At 35.8% G+C, this 16,908-nt stretch overlaps 1 protein-coding gene across 1 annotated transcript in view; it reads left to right on the top strand.

Annotated features, from left to right (window-relative positions):
* The window catches only part of ADAMTS19 (ADAM metallopeptidase with thrombospondin type 1 motif 19), a 280,800-nt gene that overhangs the window by 190,337 nt on the left and 73,555 nt on the right, over positions 1 to 16,908 (top strand). The window contains 1 exon segment of the mRNA XM_032627346.1: positions 5,228 to 5,308. Coding sequence (XP_032483237.1) covers positions 5,228 to 5,308 — 81 coding nt within the window.

Raw genomic sequence — 16,908 nt, 5'->3', positions numbered from 1 at the left:
CTTAATTTTTAAACTAAGCATTGACAACGGAAATAACAGTTAAAAATCAGTAATACAGTTCATTCTGACTGCAGTTAGGTGGATACATTTTTCCCCCAGATTCCTAATTCAAATCTCCTTTGTTTTTATTGCACTTTAATTTCTACTTTTGTTTATTAGTTTGTAAGTTATATTAATGACATATGTTATTTGAAAAATGTCTAAAATGCCTACGATATTGGGAATATCAGAGACGAATAATGTTACTTCCTTACAACAATCTGTCTTCCTTGCAACTCTCTGCTAGTTTAACATTGCTTACAGGGAAGAGACTAGAATTCTTAACTTGGACCATAGGGCCCTGTATGGTGTTGTTCCTACTTGTCTCTCTGGCATCATCTCACACCAAGGTCACTTTCCTTCTCTAAGCTGCAGCCACCAGATCTGTTACAGATGCTCAAACTTACCATGCTCCCTCTAGCACCTTGCATTTAAAAATATTGTTCTGTTAGCTTCCCCTTAGCTTTGCCTGGTTAATTCCTAGATGTCACTTAGATCTCAGTTCAAATGTCACTTCTTCAATGAAGTGTTCCCTGAACAACCTCTACCTCCTATCATCAACTAGTTTAGTGATTCTTACCGTATTTGTATATGTACGGTTCAGCTGTATGGTAATTTTCTAATTTTACACCCTTTGGTCTTTCCTGCTAGACTTTAAAGATCAGTGAGGAAAAGTATCATGGCTACTGTTGTTGAATACCCTATTCCCAATGGCCAGTATAGTGTGTAATCCATTAACATTTGTTAATTTAATTAATAATGGAACATTATATTGTTACGACTTTAAAAAATACAAATCTGTATGAGTCCTTAATTATATCGTGGGCTTCATTTACTTGTGACTTTAGGAATGTGGTATTCATTTCTCTTGAGACAATTTTATCCTTGTAGTTTATGGACTTCCTAAAATTTCTTGAAGGAATTGTAGCCTTATTTGGTCCAGTTGGCCATGCACACTGTATATATTGTATGAGTAACACATGTGCAGACACGTGTGGGTGTTTTCAGTCCCTGTGCTGTATTTAGAGTTTGCTAAATCATTTTTGTTGGAGCTAGAAAATCAACTTAAGAAGAGAATTCTTTTTCCTTTGTACATTTATCATGTCTTTCATTGTAACTTGCCTGGCCAGGGGATAATTTTTTAAGGGATTTTTAAAGGTAAGTTGTGTATTTGGCCACTTGTGCAACTATATAGTTATCAATCTACATTTAGAAGAAGGTGGGCATAAAACCTGTTATTCCTAGTACAAGAGATGATGATACTAATCCTGTACAAGGAACACATGCTCTTAGGCTTTTTATTTGTATGTTTGCCACAGCAATAAGAGAGTCATAGTGTCATGTATTCTAACTTGTGAAATAGTAGCAGCAGGCCATAGCTGGAATCAGACAGATCTGAGTTCAAACCTTGCGTCAGCTAATTACTAACAAGGAAGTCTTGAAAAAGGCAGTTTTTTTTTCTCTACCTTTATTTTCCAATCTATTAAATATCTACCTTAGATGGTATCATTATGGCTAAATGAAATAATTTACATAAATTATCTATAATTGTGACTAGCACATAGCAGTTGATCAAAATGTGGCATTTATCATTAATACTACCAAGAAGATAATGATTACTTTGGGCATTTTAAGATGGCTGATTAAGAATGGGATCTCTGGTTATGAAATAGGATCTTCCTATGTACAAAGCAAACTGTCCAACGTGAGGATCAAATTTATGACCTTGACATCACAGGTTTTATTTCAACTTCTGAGCTCAGCAGTAACCACTCGTATATTCACTTCTTTTAAAAATGTGCATTCTCAATTGTGCTAAATGGCTTATTTACTGAAAAATATCTAGAGCCTCAGTCTTCGGCTATCCCTCTTCAAATGTCTTTGCTTAATATTTTTCTTGCTCTCTTTCTTCTTTAAACTTAATCTAACTCACCTGTCCTCCAAGCCTTTTCAATTGAATAATTGCTCTATATTATATATTGCTCTGTATTGCTCTATACTATCTGTAGTATATAGATATAACTATAAACTTATACGTAACTGTTGTTACGTAAAATACAACATACCTCTGGGTTTCCTGCTAAACTCAAACAGGAATTTACAGTTACTACCTCTCCTCTACTTTTCTCTATCTACTCTTCTTTTTCAACATCCTGAAACTTATCATCTTCTCCAAACACATTACTAAATTTATTTGCTCAGAGATGAACAGTTACCTCTTGATTGTGACATCCAATGGGCTCTCCTTGGTCACCTTTCTCTTTGATGTCTGTACAGCTTTTTGCACCAACAATTCTTTTTAAAATATTCTAATTCATAAGATCCTACTACATCAAAATAGCCAGATCTACCTCTCATGATTATTCCTTCTCTGTATTCTTTCCTAATTTTTATTTTCAGTCTCTCTGTTAAAAACCATAGGGCTTCCCTGGTGGCACAGTGGTTAAGAATCTGCCTGCCAATGCAGGAGATATGGGTTTGAGCCCTGGTCCAGGAAAATCCCACATGCTGTGGAGCAGCTAAGCCCATGCACCACAACTACTGAGCCTGTGCTCTAGAGCCCGCAAGCCACAACTACTGAGCCTACGTGCCTAGAGTCCATGCTCTGCAACAAGAGAAGCCACCACAGTGAGAAGCCCACACACCGCAACAAAGAGTGGCCCCCACTCGCTGCAATTAGAGGAAGCCCGCACACAGCAATGAAGACCCAATGCAGCCAAAAATAAATAAATTAAATAAACAAATTAAAAAAGAAAAAAACATAACTGTCACCGAGGTTGAATCCTTGACTTCTCCTGTCTCTCAGTTTTCTCCATTAACTCCCATGGCTTAAATTACTGCCTCACAAAGGTACTTCAACAGGCTGACCTTTCCCTGGAGTTGTAGAAGTTCCAGAGTTCTTACTGGATATTTTTACTAGTGTGTTATACTGTTTTGTTAAAAACAAGTTGCAAAGCCAAACATCAGATTATTGCCCAAACTTGACTTCCATGTTCCTATAAACGATGGCTGCATTTGCACATAAGTAATAATGAAGAATTGTGTTCAATGTTTATTTCCCCACTTTCTATTGGTTCTCAAATTCAGAATTTGTTTTCTTTACTATGCCTTCTGGTTTTTCTACCTTAGCCTCTAGCACTCCTGGATTTTTACGTTAGCCTCCTGACACTGTTATCTACAACTATATCGCTGGGCATCTTGCATACTGCTGTCAGATAAAGCCTCTCCAAACTGGTGTCTAACTACCACATTCCTTGCTGTAGAATGTTCAGTAGCTTCAAATGGATAAATTCAGTGTCCTGGGCATGCATTTAAACTCTCCTAATATAGCCAAATTCTTACACCTTCTCATTCTGTCAGAATTATTATATTTCTGTGGTCCTAAAAATACCACTTACTATGTTACTTTTCTTTACATTCAGTGAACTCATTCTTTTTCTGTATGTAGTTGACTCTTAAATAACAAAGGTTTGAACTGCATTGGTCCACTTATATGTGGATTTTTAAAAATAGTAAATACTATAGTACCACACGACCTGCAGTTGTTTGAATCTACGGATGTAGAACCACGGATACAGAGGGTTCACTATTTATTATACTCAGATTTTTTACTGCATGGAAGATCAGTGCCCTTAACCCCTGCATTGTTCAAGGGTCACCTGTATATCCAAATTCTATCCGTTCTTCAAAGACAGTTAATCTATCTGCTTCTTTATGAAGCTTTCCTTGACTATATGAAATGTTCTCTCCTCTGAATCATTGTGACTCCTGCTGATGCCAGTGTTTCTCAAACATAAGTAATGTATATAACCACTTAAAAGAAAAAAAGGAAAAAAAATCCCACTTCTATGAGTTAAAATAGCAGCGAAACTTTTGAGTATTGACGTGATCAGAGAAGGGGGACAGTTTAAACAACACTGTTTTACATTCTTCAGCAGGGAATTAAACTATTTTGAATATGATCTTTTTAACATAAATTTGGAAGTTTTATTTAAGTCGTTTTTATGTAAGATATTTGTGCCTTGTCTTAATTCAATTATAAGCTCATTGAGTACACAGACCTTCTTACCTTACTTCAATATACCAATAGACAGTAAACATTTGTTTCCATTTTCATTGCTGCATATTGTGTTCATATAACAAAGTGGAAGTGCTTGTATGATTTGGTGTTACTAAAAATGGTTAAATTGAGTAAGTATTATTTGCTAATGGAAATGTTGATTTGAAAAGCACAGACCTCTAATCCCAGGTGGGGTGTCTGTTACCTTTTGGTAAACACCAAATAACTGTCAACAGTTTCAGGAATTTGAATTATTGATCAACAGGAGACAACTCTGGGATTAGCTGTTATACCTTTTTAACGTAGCTTTGAAATTAAACTTTTATCAGGGCTGTATGTAGCTACACAGAAGTACTAAGAAGACTATTAAATGTTATTTTACTATAATTTTAAAGCATAACTATTCAGCCAAAAGTTGGCATCTGCTGTCTTTTCTGTACCAAATGAAGTCTTGATTTTGACTTTTTATGCACACTTTCTCTTCTATCCAGCTTTATCTTACCGTCTTATTTCACTTCAGGCATTACATTCCTAACCACTGCTGAAGAGAAACACCTAATTGTATCTTGCTCCTAGCCGTCTGACACCTTCCAGGGTGACACCAGATTGCTTGGTGTGGCCTTATTACACTTCTCTCCAGCCCCAGATTCAAAACCCTTGGTTAATCTTCCAGAGAGGGCTTGGTCTCTCTTGTCCTATACTCAACAACTTCGGGGACCAGACATCCGCCATCTGTATGCTCTCCAGCTGTGTTTGCTCCTTCCGCCCACTTTCTAACTTAAAGGAGTTCCATGAGCAGAACTTAAGGTTATTTGCTCTGTTCCAAGATTCACTGTGTTTCTAACCAGGCTGTCCCGTTGTGCTTTTTTCTCACCTCATAATTCATAAGCTGTCAGGGAGCTTTACAGTCACCTACTTGCTCTTGATAGCGTTGTATTCTCAACGTTTTTCCAAGAAACTTCTCCACTTGAACTTATGACAGCTTTTATACATAATTTTTTTTCTTTACATAGGTATTGAAGTATCACAGCAAAAGCCAAAACCAAAAGAGAAATAGGGCAAGTCAATGAAGAAAAGAAGAATTAGAAAAAACTCAAGATGTATTTCATGTTTTATTGATTCTTACAGGTTATGTAGAAGTGTTGGTGATACCTGCTGGAGCAAGAAGAATCAAAATTGTGGAGGAAAAACCGGCACACAGCTACTTAGGTAACCTGTGTTACAGACGCAGAGCCCATGCAAGTCCAAGCTTAGCTGCCCTGCCCTGAGAGTGCTCTTATGCCCAAGACTTTAGTGTGTTTCTAGTTACATGTTTGAATTTCCCAGGAAGCACCTCTTGTCATATCAAGTAGGAATTTTTTCCTTCCCTCCCAGGGGCTTCCCAGGAGCAAAAGCAATCTGGTTGTCTCTGTGTTTGGTGGGGGTGGGTGTTATAAATTACTTCCTCATGTTAGTCCATGTTAGGAAACAAACACTCATTGGGGGATTTGGGTATGTTTTATTTCATATATATATATATATATATATATATACATATTTAATAAATATATTTATTTCATATATACATAAACATAAATGTATACATATTCATGTTTACTGCATGTGCAAATGCATACATCAATGTGTGTGTATATATATATATATATATATAATGATTGCTCTATAATTTGGAAATCTTGTGGGATTCTTAAAAAAATTTCTATGTACTAAAAGGACTTCCCCTTTTAATGGAAGACAGTGTTCTCTTTTGCCTCACTTCAGGTGTACTCATTTATGAAGAAAGTATTTTTTTAAAAATTTTTAATAGAAAAAGTTGACTTGCATTATTATGTAGTTTCAGGTATACTGTATAGTGCCTTGACATATGCATACATTATGAAATGGTCACCACCGTAAGTCTAGTAACCATCTGTTCCTGAATGAAGTTATTACAGTGTTATTGACCATATTCCTTTTGCTATGTATGACAGGACCTTGACTTGCTAATTTCATTACTGGAGGTTTTTACCTCTTACTCCCCTTCACCTATTTCATGTACCCCCCCACCCTCTCCCTCTGGCAGTCACCCCTTTGTATCTAAGAGTTTCTTTTTGTTTTGTTTGTTTTTCTTGTCTGACTGCTATTCCAATACTATGTGGAATGAAAGTGGTGAGAGTGGGCATCTTTATCTTATTCCTGATTCTAGAGGAAATGCTTTCACCTATTCACCATTGAGTATGACGTTGGCTGTGGTTTTGTCATATCTGGCCTTTATTACGTTGAGGTATATTCCCTCTATACCCACTTCATTGAAAGTTTTTTTATCATAAATAAATGCTGAATTTTGTAAAAAGCTTTTTCTGCACCTATTGAGATGATTATATGATTTTTATTCCTCAGTTTGTTTACATGATGTATCACATTGATTGATTTGTGGATAATGAACTATCCTTGCAACTCTGGGATAAACCTCACTTAATCATGGTGTAATATCCTTTTAATGTATTGTTGAATTTGATTTTCTAATATTTTGTTGAGGAGTTTTAGATCTATATTCATCAGGGATATTGGCCTGTAATTTTCTTTTCTTCTGGTGTCTTTGTCTAGTTTGGGTATCAAGGCAATTCTGGCCTCACAGAATGAATTTGAAAGTGTTCCTTTCTCTTCAATTTTGGGGAATAGTTTGAGAAGGATAGACATTAACTCTTCTTTAAATGTTTGGTAGATTCACCTGTGGAGCTGTCTGGTCCTTGACTTTTGTTTATTGGGAGTTTTTTGATTACCGAATCAATTTCATTACTGATAATTGGTCTTTCGTACTTTCTATTTCTTCCTGATTCAGTCTTGGGAGATTGCACATTTCCAGGAATTTATTCGTTGCTTATAGGTTGTCCTATTTATTTATTTATTTTTTTTTTTTGCGGTACGCCGACCTCTCACTGTTGTGGCCTGTCCCGTTGCGGAGCACAGGCTCCGGACTCGCAGGCTCAGCGGCCATGGCTCACGGGCGCAGCCGCTCCATGGCACGTGGGATCTTCCAGGACTGGGGCACGAACCCGCGTCCCCTGCATCGGCAGGCGGACTCTCAACCACTGCGCCACCAGGGAAGCCCTGTCCAATTTATTGATGTATAATTATTCATAGTAATCTCTTATGATCCTCTGTATTTCTCTGGTGTTAATTGTAACTTTCTTTTCATTTATGATTTTATTTAATTGGGCCCTTGAGAAAGTATTTTAAAATTTTTAAGTACTACTTCTGGAAAAAAATTCTATCAGCTATTTTAATTAGGCCAGTTAATGATTTTTAAATATATGAAAGAAAATATTATGTTGTCAAAATACATATTGCTTATAAATTAATATTTCAAACTAAGTCATGTAAAATGATCTTTTATAGTCATGGCATCCACAGATAGAGGTATGTAATGTGATATGCTGGAAAAAGACTAAATATTCTCCCAGAATTTAAATATTGTATTTATATTATTTTTTTATTTTTATATTTTTATTTTATATTGGAGTATATTTGATTTACAATGTTGTATTAGATTTAGGTGTACAGCAAAGTGATTCAGTTATACATATACATATATCTATTCTTTTTCAGATTCTTTTCCTATTTAGGTTATTACAGAATATTGAGTAGAGTTCCCTATACTATACAGTAGGTCCTTGTTGATTCCTATTTTATATATAGTATTGTGTATATGTTAATCCCAACCTCCTAATTTACACCCTCCCCCTTTTTTCCCTTTGGTGTAACCATAAGTTTGTTTTCTAAGTCTGTGAGTCTGTTTCTGTTTTGTAAGTAAATTCATTTGTATCATTTGTTTAGATTCCTCATGTAAGTGATATGATATTTGTCTTTCTCTGACATCACTTAGTATGATAATCTCTAGGTCCATCTATGTTGCTGCACATAGAATTATTTTATTCGTTTTTATGGCTGAGTAATATTCCATTGTATATATGTACCAGCATCTTCTTTATCCATTCATCTGTTCATGGACATGTACACTGCTCCCATAGCTTCACTATTGTGAATAGTACTGCAATAAATATTTAGGGTGCATGTATCTTTTCGAATTAAGGTTTTCTCCAGATATATGCCCAGGAGTGGGATTGCTGGATCATATGGTAGCTCTATTTTTAGTTTTTTGAGGAACCTCCATAATGTTCTCCATAGTGGCTGTACAAATTTACATTCCCACCAACAGTGTAGAAAAAGGTTCCCTTTTCTTCACACCCTTTCCAGCATTTACTGTTTGTAAGCTTTTTGATGATGGACCATTCTGACCGGTGTGAGGTGATACCTCATTGTAGTTTTGATTTGCATTTCTCTAATAATTAGCGATGTTAAGCATCTTGTCATGTGCTTTTGACCATCTGTATGTCTTCTTTGGAGAAATGTCTATTTAGATCTTTGGCCCATTTTTGGATTGGGTTGTTTGTTTTTTACATATTGAGTTGTGTGAACTGTTTGTATATTTTGGAGATTAATCTCTTGTCAATTGCATCAATTGCAAACATTTTCTCCCATCCTGTGGGTTGTTTTTTTGTCTTGTTTATGGTTTCCTTTGCTGTGCAAAAGGTTTTAAGTTTAACTAGGTCCTGTTTGCTTATTTTTGTTTTTATTTTCATTACTCTAGGAGGTGGATCCAAAAAGATATTGCTGCAAATTATGACAAAGTGTATTCTGCCTATGTTTTCCTCTAAGAATTTTATAATATGCAGTCTTACATATAGGTCTTTAATCCATTTTGAGTTTATTTTTGTATTATGGTGTTAGAGAATGTTCTAATTTCATTCTTTTACATGTAACTGTCCAGTTTTCCCAGCACCACTTATTGAAGAGACTGTCTTTTCTCCATTGTATATTCTTGCCCCCTTTGTCATAGATTAATTGACCATAGGTGTGTGGGTTTATTTCTGGGTTTTCTATCCTGTTCCATTTGTCTATATTTCTGTGTTTGTGCCAGTACAAAACTGTTACTGTAGCTTTGTAGTATAGTCAGAAGTCAGGTAGCCTGGTTCCTCCAGCTCCATTTTCCTTTCTCAAGACTGCTTTGGCTATTTGGAGTATCTTGTGTTTCCACACAAATTTTTAAATTTTTTGTTCTACTTCTGTGAAAAATGTAATTGGGAATTTGATAGGGATTACATTGAATCTATAGATTGCCTTGGGTAATATAGTCATTTTGACAATATTGATTCTTCCAATCAAGGAACAGGGTATATCTTTCTATCTGTTTGCCTCATCTTCCGTTTCTCTCGTCAAAGTCTTTTACTTTTCAGAGTAGGGGTCTTTTGCCTCCTTAGGTAGGTTTATTCCTACGTATTTTTTTCTTTTTGATGTGATGGTAAATGGCATTGTTTCCTTAATTTCTCTTTCTGATATTTCATTGTTTTTGTATAGAAATGCAACAGAAATCTGTGTATTAATTTTGCGTCCTGCAACTTTACCACATTCATTGATGAGCTCTAGAAGGTTTCTGGTAGCATCTTTAGGATTTTCTATATATGGTACCATATCATCTGCAGACAGTGACAATTTTACTTCTTTTCCAATTTGGATTTCTTTTACTCTTTTTTTCCTCTGATTGCCGTGGGTAGGACTTCCAAAACTATGTTGAATAAAAGTGTCAGGAGTGCACATCCTTGTCTTGTTCCTGATCTTAGAGGAAATACTTTCAGCTTTTCACCATAGAGTATGATGTTAGCTGTGGGTTTGTCATATATGGCTTTTATTATGTTGAGGAATGTTCCCTCTATGCCCACTTGCTGGAGAGTTTTTATCATAAATGGGTGTTGAACTTTGTCAGAAGATTTTTCTGCACCTATTGAGATGATCATATGGTTTTTATTCTTCAATTTGTTAATGTCATGTATCGTACTGATTGATTTGTGGAGACTGAAAAATCCTTGCATACCTGGAGTAATCCCACTTAATCATGGTGTATGATCCTTTTAATGTATTGTTGGATTCGGTTTGCTAGTATTTTTGCATCTATGTTCATCAATGATATTGATCTGTAATTTTCTTTTTTTGTGCTATCTTTGTCTGGTTTTGGTATCAGTGTGATGGCGGCCTCATAGAATGAGTTTGTGAGTATTCCTTTCTCTGCAACTTTTTGGAATAGTTTTAGAACAATGGTTGTTAACTCTTCTCTAAATGATTGGTAGAATTTACCTGTAAAGCCAGTAAAAGTCCTGGACTTTTGTTTGTTGGGAATTTTTTAATCACAGTTTCAATTTCAGTACTTGTGCTTGGTCTGTTCTTATTTTCTATTTCTTCCTGGTTCCATCTTGGGAGATTGTACCTTTCTAAGAATTTGTCCATTTCTTCTAGGTTGTCCATTTTATTGGCAAATACTTGCTTATAGTAGTCTCTTATGATCCTTTTTATTTCTGTGGTGTCGTAACTTTTCCTTTTTCATTTCTAGTTTTATTGATTTGGGCTTTCTTCCTTTTTTCTTGATGAGTCTGCCTAAAGGTTTATCAATTTTGTTTATCTTTTCAATGAACCAACTTTTAGTTTCTTTGATCTTTTCTACTGTTTTCTTCATCTCTATTCCATTTATTTCCACTCTGATCTTTATGATTTCTTTCCTTCTATTAACTTTGGGTTTTGTTTGTTCTTCTTCTCCAGTTGCTTTAGGTGTAAGGTTAGGTTGTTTATTTGTCATTTTTCTTGTTAGCTGAGGTAAGATTGTATTGTTATAAACTTCCCTCTTAGAACTGCTTTTGCCACATCCCATAGGTTTTGTTTCGTCATGTTTTCATTTTCATTTGTCTCTAGATATTTCTTGATTTCCTCTTTGATTTCTTCAGCGATTGATTAATTATTTAGTAACATATTGTTTAGCCTCCATGTTTGTGTTTTTGTGCAGTTTTTTTCTTGTAGTTGATTTCTAATCTCATAATGTTGTTTTTAGAAAAGATGCTTAATATGATATCAGTTTTTTTTAATTTATTGAGACTTGCTTTATGGTCCAGCATGTGATCTATCCTGGGGAATGTTCCATGTGCATGTGAAAAGAATGTGTATTCTGCTGCTTTTGGATAAAATGTTCTATCAATATTAATTAAGTCCATCAGGTCTAATGTGTCATTTAAGGCCCATGTGTCCTTATTCATTTTCTGTCTGGAAGATCTGTGCACTGATGTAAGTGGGGTGTTATAGTCCCCCACTATGATTGTGTTACTGTTGATTTCTCCTTTTATGGCTATTAGCATTTACCTTATATATTGAGGTGCTTCTGTGTTGGGTGCATATATATTTACAATTGTTATATCTTCTTCTTGGATTGATCCCTTGATCATTATGTAGTGTCCTTCTTTTTCTCATCTAACAGCCTTTATTTTAAAGTCTCTTTTGTCTGACATGAGTATTACCACTCCAACTTTCTTTTGATTTCCATTTGCATGGAATACCTTTTTCCATCTTCTCACTTTCAATCTGTATGTGTCCCTAGATCTGAGGTGGGTCTCTTGTAGACAACATATATACGAATCTTCTTTTCATATCCATTCATCTACTTTATGTCTTTTGGTTGGAGCATTTAATCCATTTACATTTAAGGTAATTATCAATGTGTATGTTCTTATTGCCATTTTGTTAATTGTTTCAGATTTGTTTTCGTAGGTCTTTTTTCTTCCATCCCTCTTTTATTATCTTCTCTTGTTATTTGATGACTATCTTTAGTGTTGTGTTTGGATTCCTTTTTCTTTTTTCTGTGTATAGCTATTGTAGATATTTGGTTTATGGTTACCATGAGGTTTTGATATAGCACTCTGTATATAGACAAGATTGTCTTAAGTTGCTGGTCTCACTTTCAAATGCATTACTAATATCCTGCATTGGTACTTTCCTCACAGTTGCTGGTTTTGATATCATATTTGTGTGTGGATGATTTCCTACCTTTACTCTGTTTGCCTTTACCTGTGAGCTTTCCCATTCGTGTTTTTCTTCCTTCTAGTTGTGGCCTTTTCTTTTCTGCCTAGAGAAGTTCCTTTAGTATTTGCTGTAAAGCTGATTTGGTAGTGCTAAATTTTCTTAGCTTTTACTTGTTTGGAAATCTTTTGATTTCTCCATTGAATCTGAATGAGAGCCTTGCTGGGTAGAGTATTCTTGGTTGCAGGTTTTTCCTTTTCATCACTTTAAATATATCGTGCCACTCCCTTCTGTCCTGCAGAGTTTTTGCTGAAAAATCAGCTGATAACCTTATGGGGATTCCCTTGTATTTTATTTGTTGCTTTTCAAGTGTTGCTTTTAATATTTTCTCTTTGTCTTTAATGTTTATCAATTTAATATGTATCTCAGTGTGTTCCTCCTTGGGTTTATCCTATATGGAACTCTGCACTTCTTGGACTTGGGTGACTGTTCCCTTTCCTATGTTAAGGAAGTTTCAGCTATTGTCTCTTCAGGTATTTTCTCAGGTCCTTTCTCTCTCTTGTGTCCTGGGACCCACATAATGTAAATGCTGGTATGTTTCATGTTGTCCCAGAGGTCTCTTAGGCTGTCTTCATTTCTTTCCATTCTTTTTTCTTTATTCTGTTCCACGGCAGTGATTTCCACCATTCTGTCTTCCAGCTCACTTATTCATTCTTCTGCCTCATTTATTCTGCTATTGATTCCTTTTAGTGTGTTTTTCATGTCAGTTATTATATTGTTCATTTCTGTTTGTTTATTCTTTATGTCTTCTACCTCTTTGTTAAACATTTCTTGTATCTTCTTAGTCTGTGCCTCCATTCTTTTTCCGAGATCTTGGATCATCTTTACTATCATTACTCTGTATTATTTTTTGGGTAGATTGCCTATCTCCAGTTCACTTCATTGTTCTTCTGGGGTTTTATCTTGTTCTTTTGTCTGGAACATATTCCTTTGTTGTCTCATTTGTCTAACTTTCTGTGATTGTCATTTCTGTTCCATAGGCTGCAGAGTTGTAGTTCCTCTTGCTTCTCATGTCCTCCCCCATCTCACTGGGATTTCTTCTTTGTCTTTAGATGTAGAATATCTTTTTTGGTAGATTCCCGTCATTCTTGTCAATGGTTATTCAACAGTTTATTGTGACTTTGGTGTTTTCTTGAGAGGAGTTGCACTCTAGTTCTACTCAGCCATCTTGTCTCCAACCTAAAAATCTGTTTATCGAAAAATTAGCCTCATTAACAGGTCTTCCACAAGGTCACTCTTAATGATGTCCTTTATTCATTTAACTACCTTAATCAGCACTCACTGCTTCAGCAAACTTCAGCTATACACATAGGCTATAATTCCCAGGCTCCTATGAAAGAAATTCAGCTTCAGTTTCTGTCCACTGCAGATGTGTAGCTGTTTAAGCCAGTGTTAAATTTACACTGTTCTGTCTCCTCCCCAGGTGATAAGGAAGGGGGATGTGAAGACCAGCATCCTTAAAATTCTGTGGCTGTCTCTCTGCATTCAACAGATCAAAAGCCATAAACACTGTATTTATATTATCTTTAAAGAAAACCTTTATGTCTTTTTTTCCTTCTTAACAAAATTATTTCCTCCTTATTCTTTCTCAACTCAGAAATAATGTCCCAGTAGGGAAACACTTTGTACATGAAAAAATAACCCAGTGTTGTTACATGATTGTTTCTGCTCTGTAAAATTAAAAATGGTCTATACTTGGATCAAATCATTTTTCACATTAGGGTTTGTTTTCTAGGAGTAGGAAAATTTGAGGAAAGGAACAATACAAGAAGTTTACTTATTTATTTGTTTGTTTGTTTTTTGGCTGTGTTGGGTCTTCGTTGCTGTGCACGGGCTTTCACTAGTTGCGACGAGTGGGGGCTACTCTTCGTTTCAGTGCACAGGCTTCTCATTGTTGTGGCTTCTCTTGTTGCAGAGCACGGGCTTTAGGTGCACAGGCTTCACTAGTTGTGGCACGTGGGTTTAGTAGTTGTGTCTCGTGGGCTCTAGAGCACAGGCTTAGTAGTTGTGGTGCACAGGCTTAGTTGCTCCGTGGCATGCGGGATCTTCCCGGGCCAGGGATTGAACCCATGTCCCCTGCATTGGCAGGCGGATTCTTAACCACTGCACCACCAGGGAAACCCAAGAAATTTTTTATCATGTGACACGCTCATTAGTCGGTCATTATTAATATATAAATTTTATCTATTTTTACCTGCTGTGGCTTTTAAATGCATTTTAAATGCAAGTAAATCATCCCATATATCCAAATTCAGATTAATACCCTTTTTTGGAGGTGCTGTGTAAAACTGAGACAGTTTTAATACATTCGTTTAATAGTAGACAGTTGGCAATTACATTTGGGAATATGTTTTCTTTTTTCCAAGCTGGAAAGGAATATAGGTGTCTCAAATGGAGTTTTCTCAAATTCTACAAAACTCCACATTGTGCTCTGATTTTTAATACCCTAGCAAATGTGCCTAATACACCTACCATTTTTACAAATTTGACAGCTCCATGCTCCCTCTAATTCCTTACTAACCAGGGTCTTCAACCAATCCTGTCTTGTTTTTGTCTCTCCTTGACAATAACTATGTTTATCAAGGACAGCAAATGCCCTCTTTTGTTGGACTCTCAATCTCTGCATGGTTTCCCAGTGTTCCCATACTGTGGAGCTCAAGCCTGGACCCTGTGCTCTGCTCTGCTCTCTCCCTAGGGAATCACATTTGGCTCCTTTGCTTTACATTTTTGTTTGATGTAAATTATCAGATTCTCATATGTGCCTCAGAAATAATGCCTAAATCAAAAACTTTATTTTTATCTGTGTTGAAACCTCTTCCTAGTTTTCCCCACTATAGTAAATGTCACTGTATTAGTGTCCTGTGAGTGTAGTGACAATTACCACAAAGCTGGTGGTATAAAACAACAGGTATGTATTATCCCACAGTTCTGGAGGCCATAATCAGTTTTACTGGACCAGAAATTAAGGTGTCTGCAAAGCTGTGCTCTCTCTGGAGTCCCTAGGGTGTCATCCATTCCTGGCTTCTTCCAGATTCTGGTGGCTACCAACATTCTTTTGCTTGTTACCACAACACTCCAACATCTGCCTCCCTAGTGTCACTGCCTTCTCTTCTTTTTCTGTGTTCAGACCGCTCTCTTCCTACCTCTTATAGGCTACATATGATTGCATTTTAGGCCCACTTGGGTAATCCAGGATAATCTCCCCATCTCAAGATCCTTAATTTAATCATATTTGCAAAGGTATTTATTTGCCATATAAGATAGCGTTCATATGTTCCAGGGATTCAGATGTGGGTATCTTTATTCCCCTTCAAAACTTTTTTTTACACTGTGGTAGAATACACGTAACATGATATTTACCATCTTAACTATATTAAGTCTACAGTTTGATAGCATTGAGTACATTCACTTTGGTGCTCAACCACCACCATCCTTCTTCAGAACTCTTTTCATCTTGTAGTACCCATTAATAGCAACTCGTCATTCCCCCCTCCTCCCATCCTCTGGTAACCTCCATTAGTCTTTCTATCTCCATGAATTTGACCACTCTGCATACCTCATGTATATGGAATCATACAGTAACTGTCTTTTTATTATTGACATATCTCTTATAATTATGTCCTCAAGATGTATCCATACTGTAGCATATGTCAACATTCCCTTCCTTTTAAAGACTGAATAGTATTCCAGTGTATGTGTATAACACCTTTTGCTTATCTATTCATTCATCCATGGATCCTTAGGTTGCTTCCACATTGTAGCTATTGTGAATAATGCTGCTATGAATATGGGTGTACAAATATCTCTTCAAGACCTGGATTTTCATTCTCTTGAGTATATACCTAGAAGTAGAATTACTGGATGATAGACTAATTCTATTTTTAATTTTTTGAGGAACTGCGTAACATTTTCCACAGTTGCTGTACCATTTTCCATTCCTACCAACAGGGTGAAAGGATTCCAGTTTCTCTATATCCTCACCAACACTTGTTTTCTGTTTATTTTGAATGTAGCCATCCTAATGGCTATGAGGTGATATCTCATTATGGGTTTGATTTGCATTTCTCTAATGATTAGTGATATTGAACATCTTTTCATGTGTTTGTTGGTTTTGTATAACTTCTTTGGAGAAATATCTCTTCAGGTCCTTTGCCCATTTTTAAATTAGGTCCTTTGCCCATTTTTTTAATTAGGTTGTTTGATTTTTTTTGTTCATGAGTTTTTAGGAGTTCTTTATATATTCTGGATTCTAATCCCTTATCAGATTGATTTTCAAATATTTTGTCCCATTCTGTAGGTTTTTACTCTGTTAGTAATGTCTTTTAATGTACAAAAGTTTTTAGTTTTCATGAAATTTGTCTATTTTTCTTTTATAATCTGTGCCTTTGGTGCAATGTCCAAGAAATCATTGTCAAATTCAATGTTGTGGAGCTTTTGCATATTATTTTCTTCTAAGAGTTTTATAGTGTTAGGTCTGACATTTAGATCTTTGATCCATTTGGAGTTAAATTTTATACGTGGTATTAGTTAAAGGTCCAACTTCAGTTTTCTGCATGTGGATACTCAGTTTTCCCAGGACTACTGGTTGAAAGACTGTCCTTTCTCCATTGAATGATCTTGGCACCCATGTCGAAAATCATTTGGCCATATTTGCAAAGGTTTATTTCTGGGATCTCTGTTCTATTCCCTTGGTTTATATGTCTGTTTTCATGCCAGTAGCACAGGGTTTTGATTACTGTAGCTTTCTAGTAAGTTTTGAAACCAGGAACTGTGAGTCTCCAGCTTTGTTCCTGTTTTTCAAGATTGTTTTGGCTATTCATGGTCTCCTGAGATTCCCTATAAATTTTAAGATAGGGTTTTTTTTTCACTTCTAC

Source organism: Phocoena sinus, chromosome 3 (genome assembly GCF_008692025.1).
Source record: "Phocoena sinus isolate mPhoSin1 chromosome 3, mPhoSin1.pri, whole genome shotgun sequence".
In the NCBI taxonomy this organism is placed as follows: domain Eukaryota; kingdom Metazoa; phylum Chordata; class Mammalia; order Artiodactyla; family Phocoenidae; genus Phocoena; species Phocoena sinus.
Note: the sequence above shows the minus strand (reverse complement) of the source record. Positions and strands in the feature narration are given on the sequence as shown.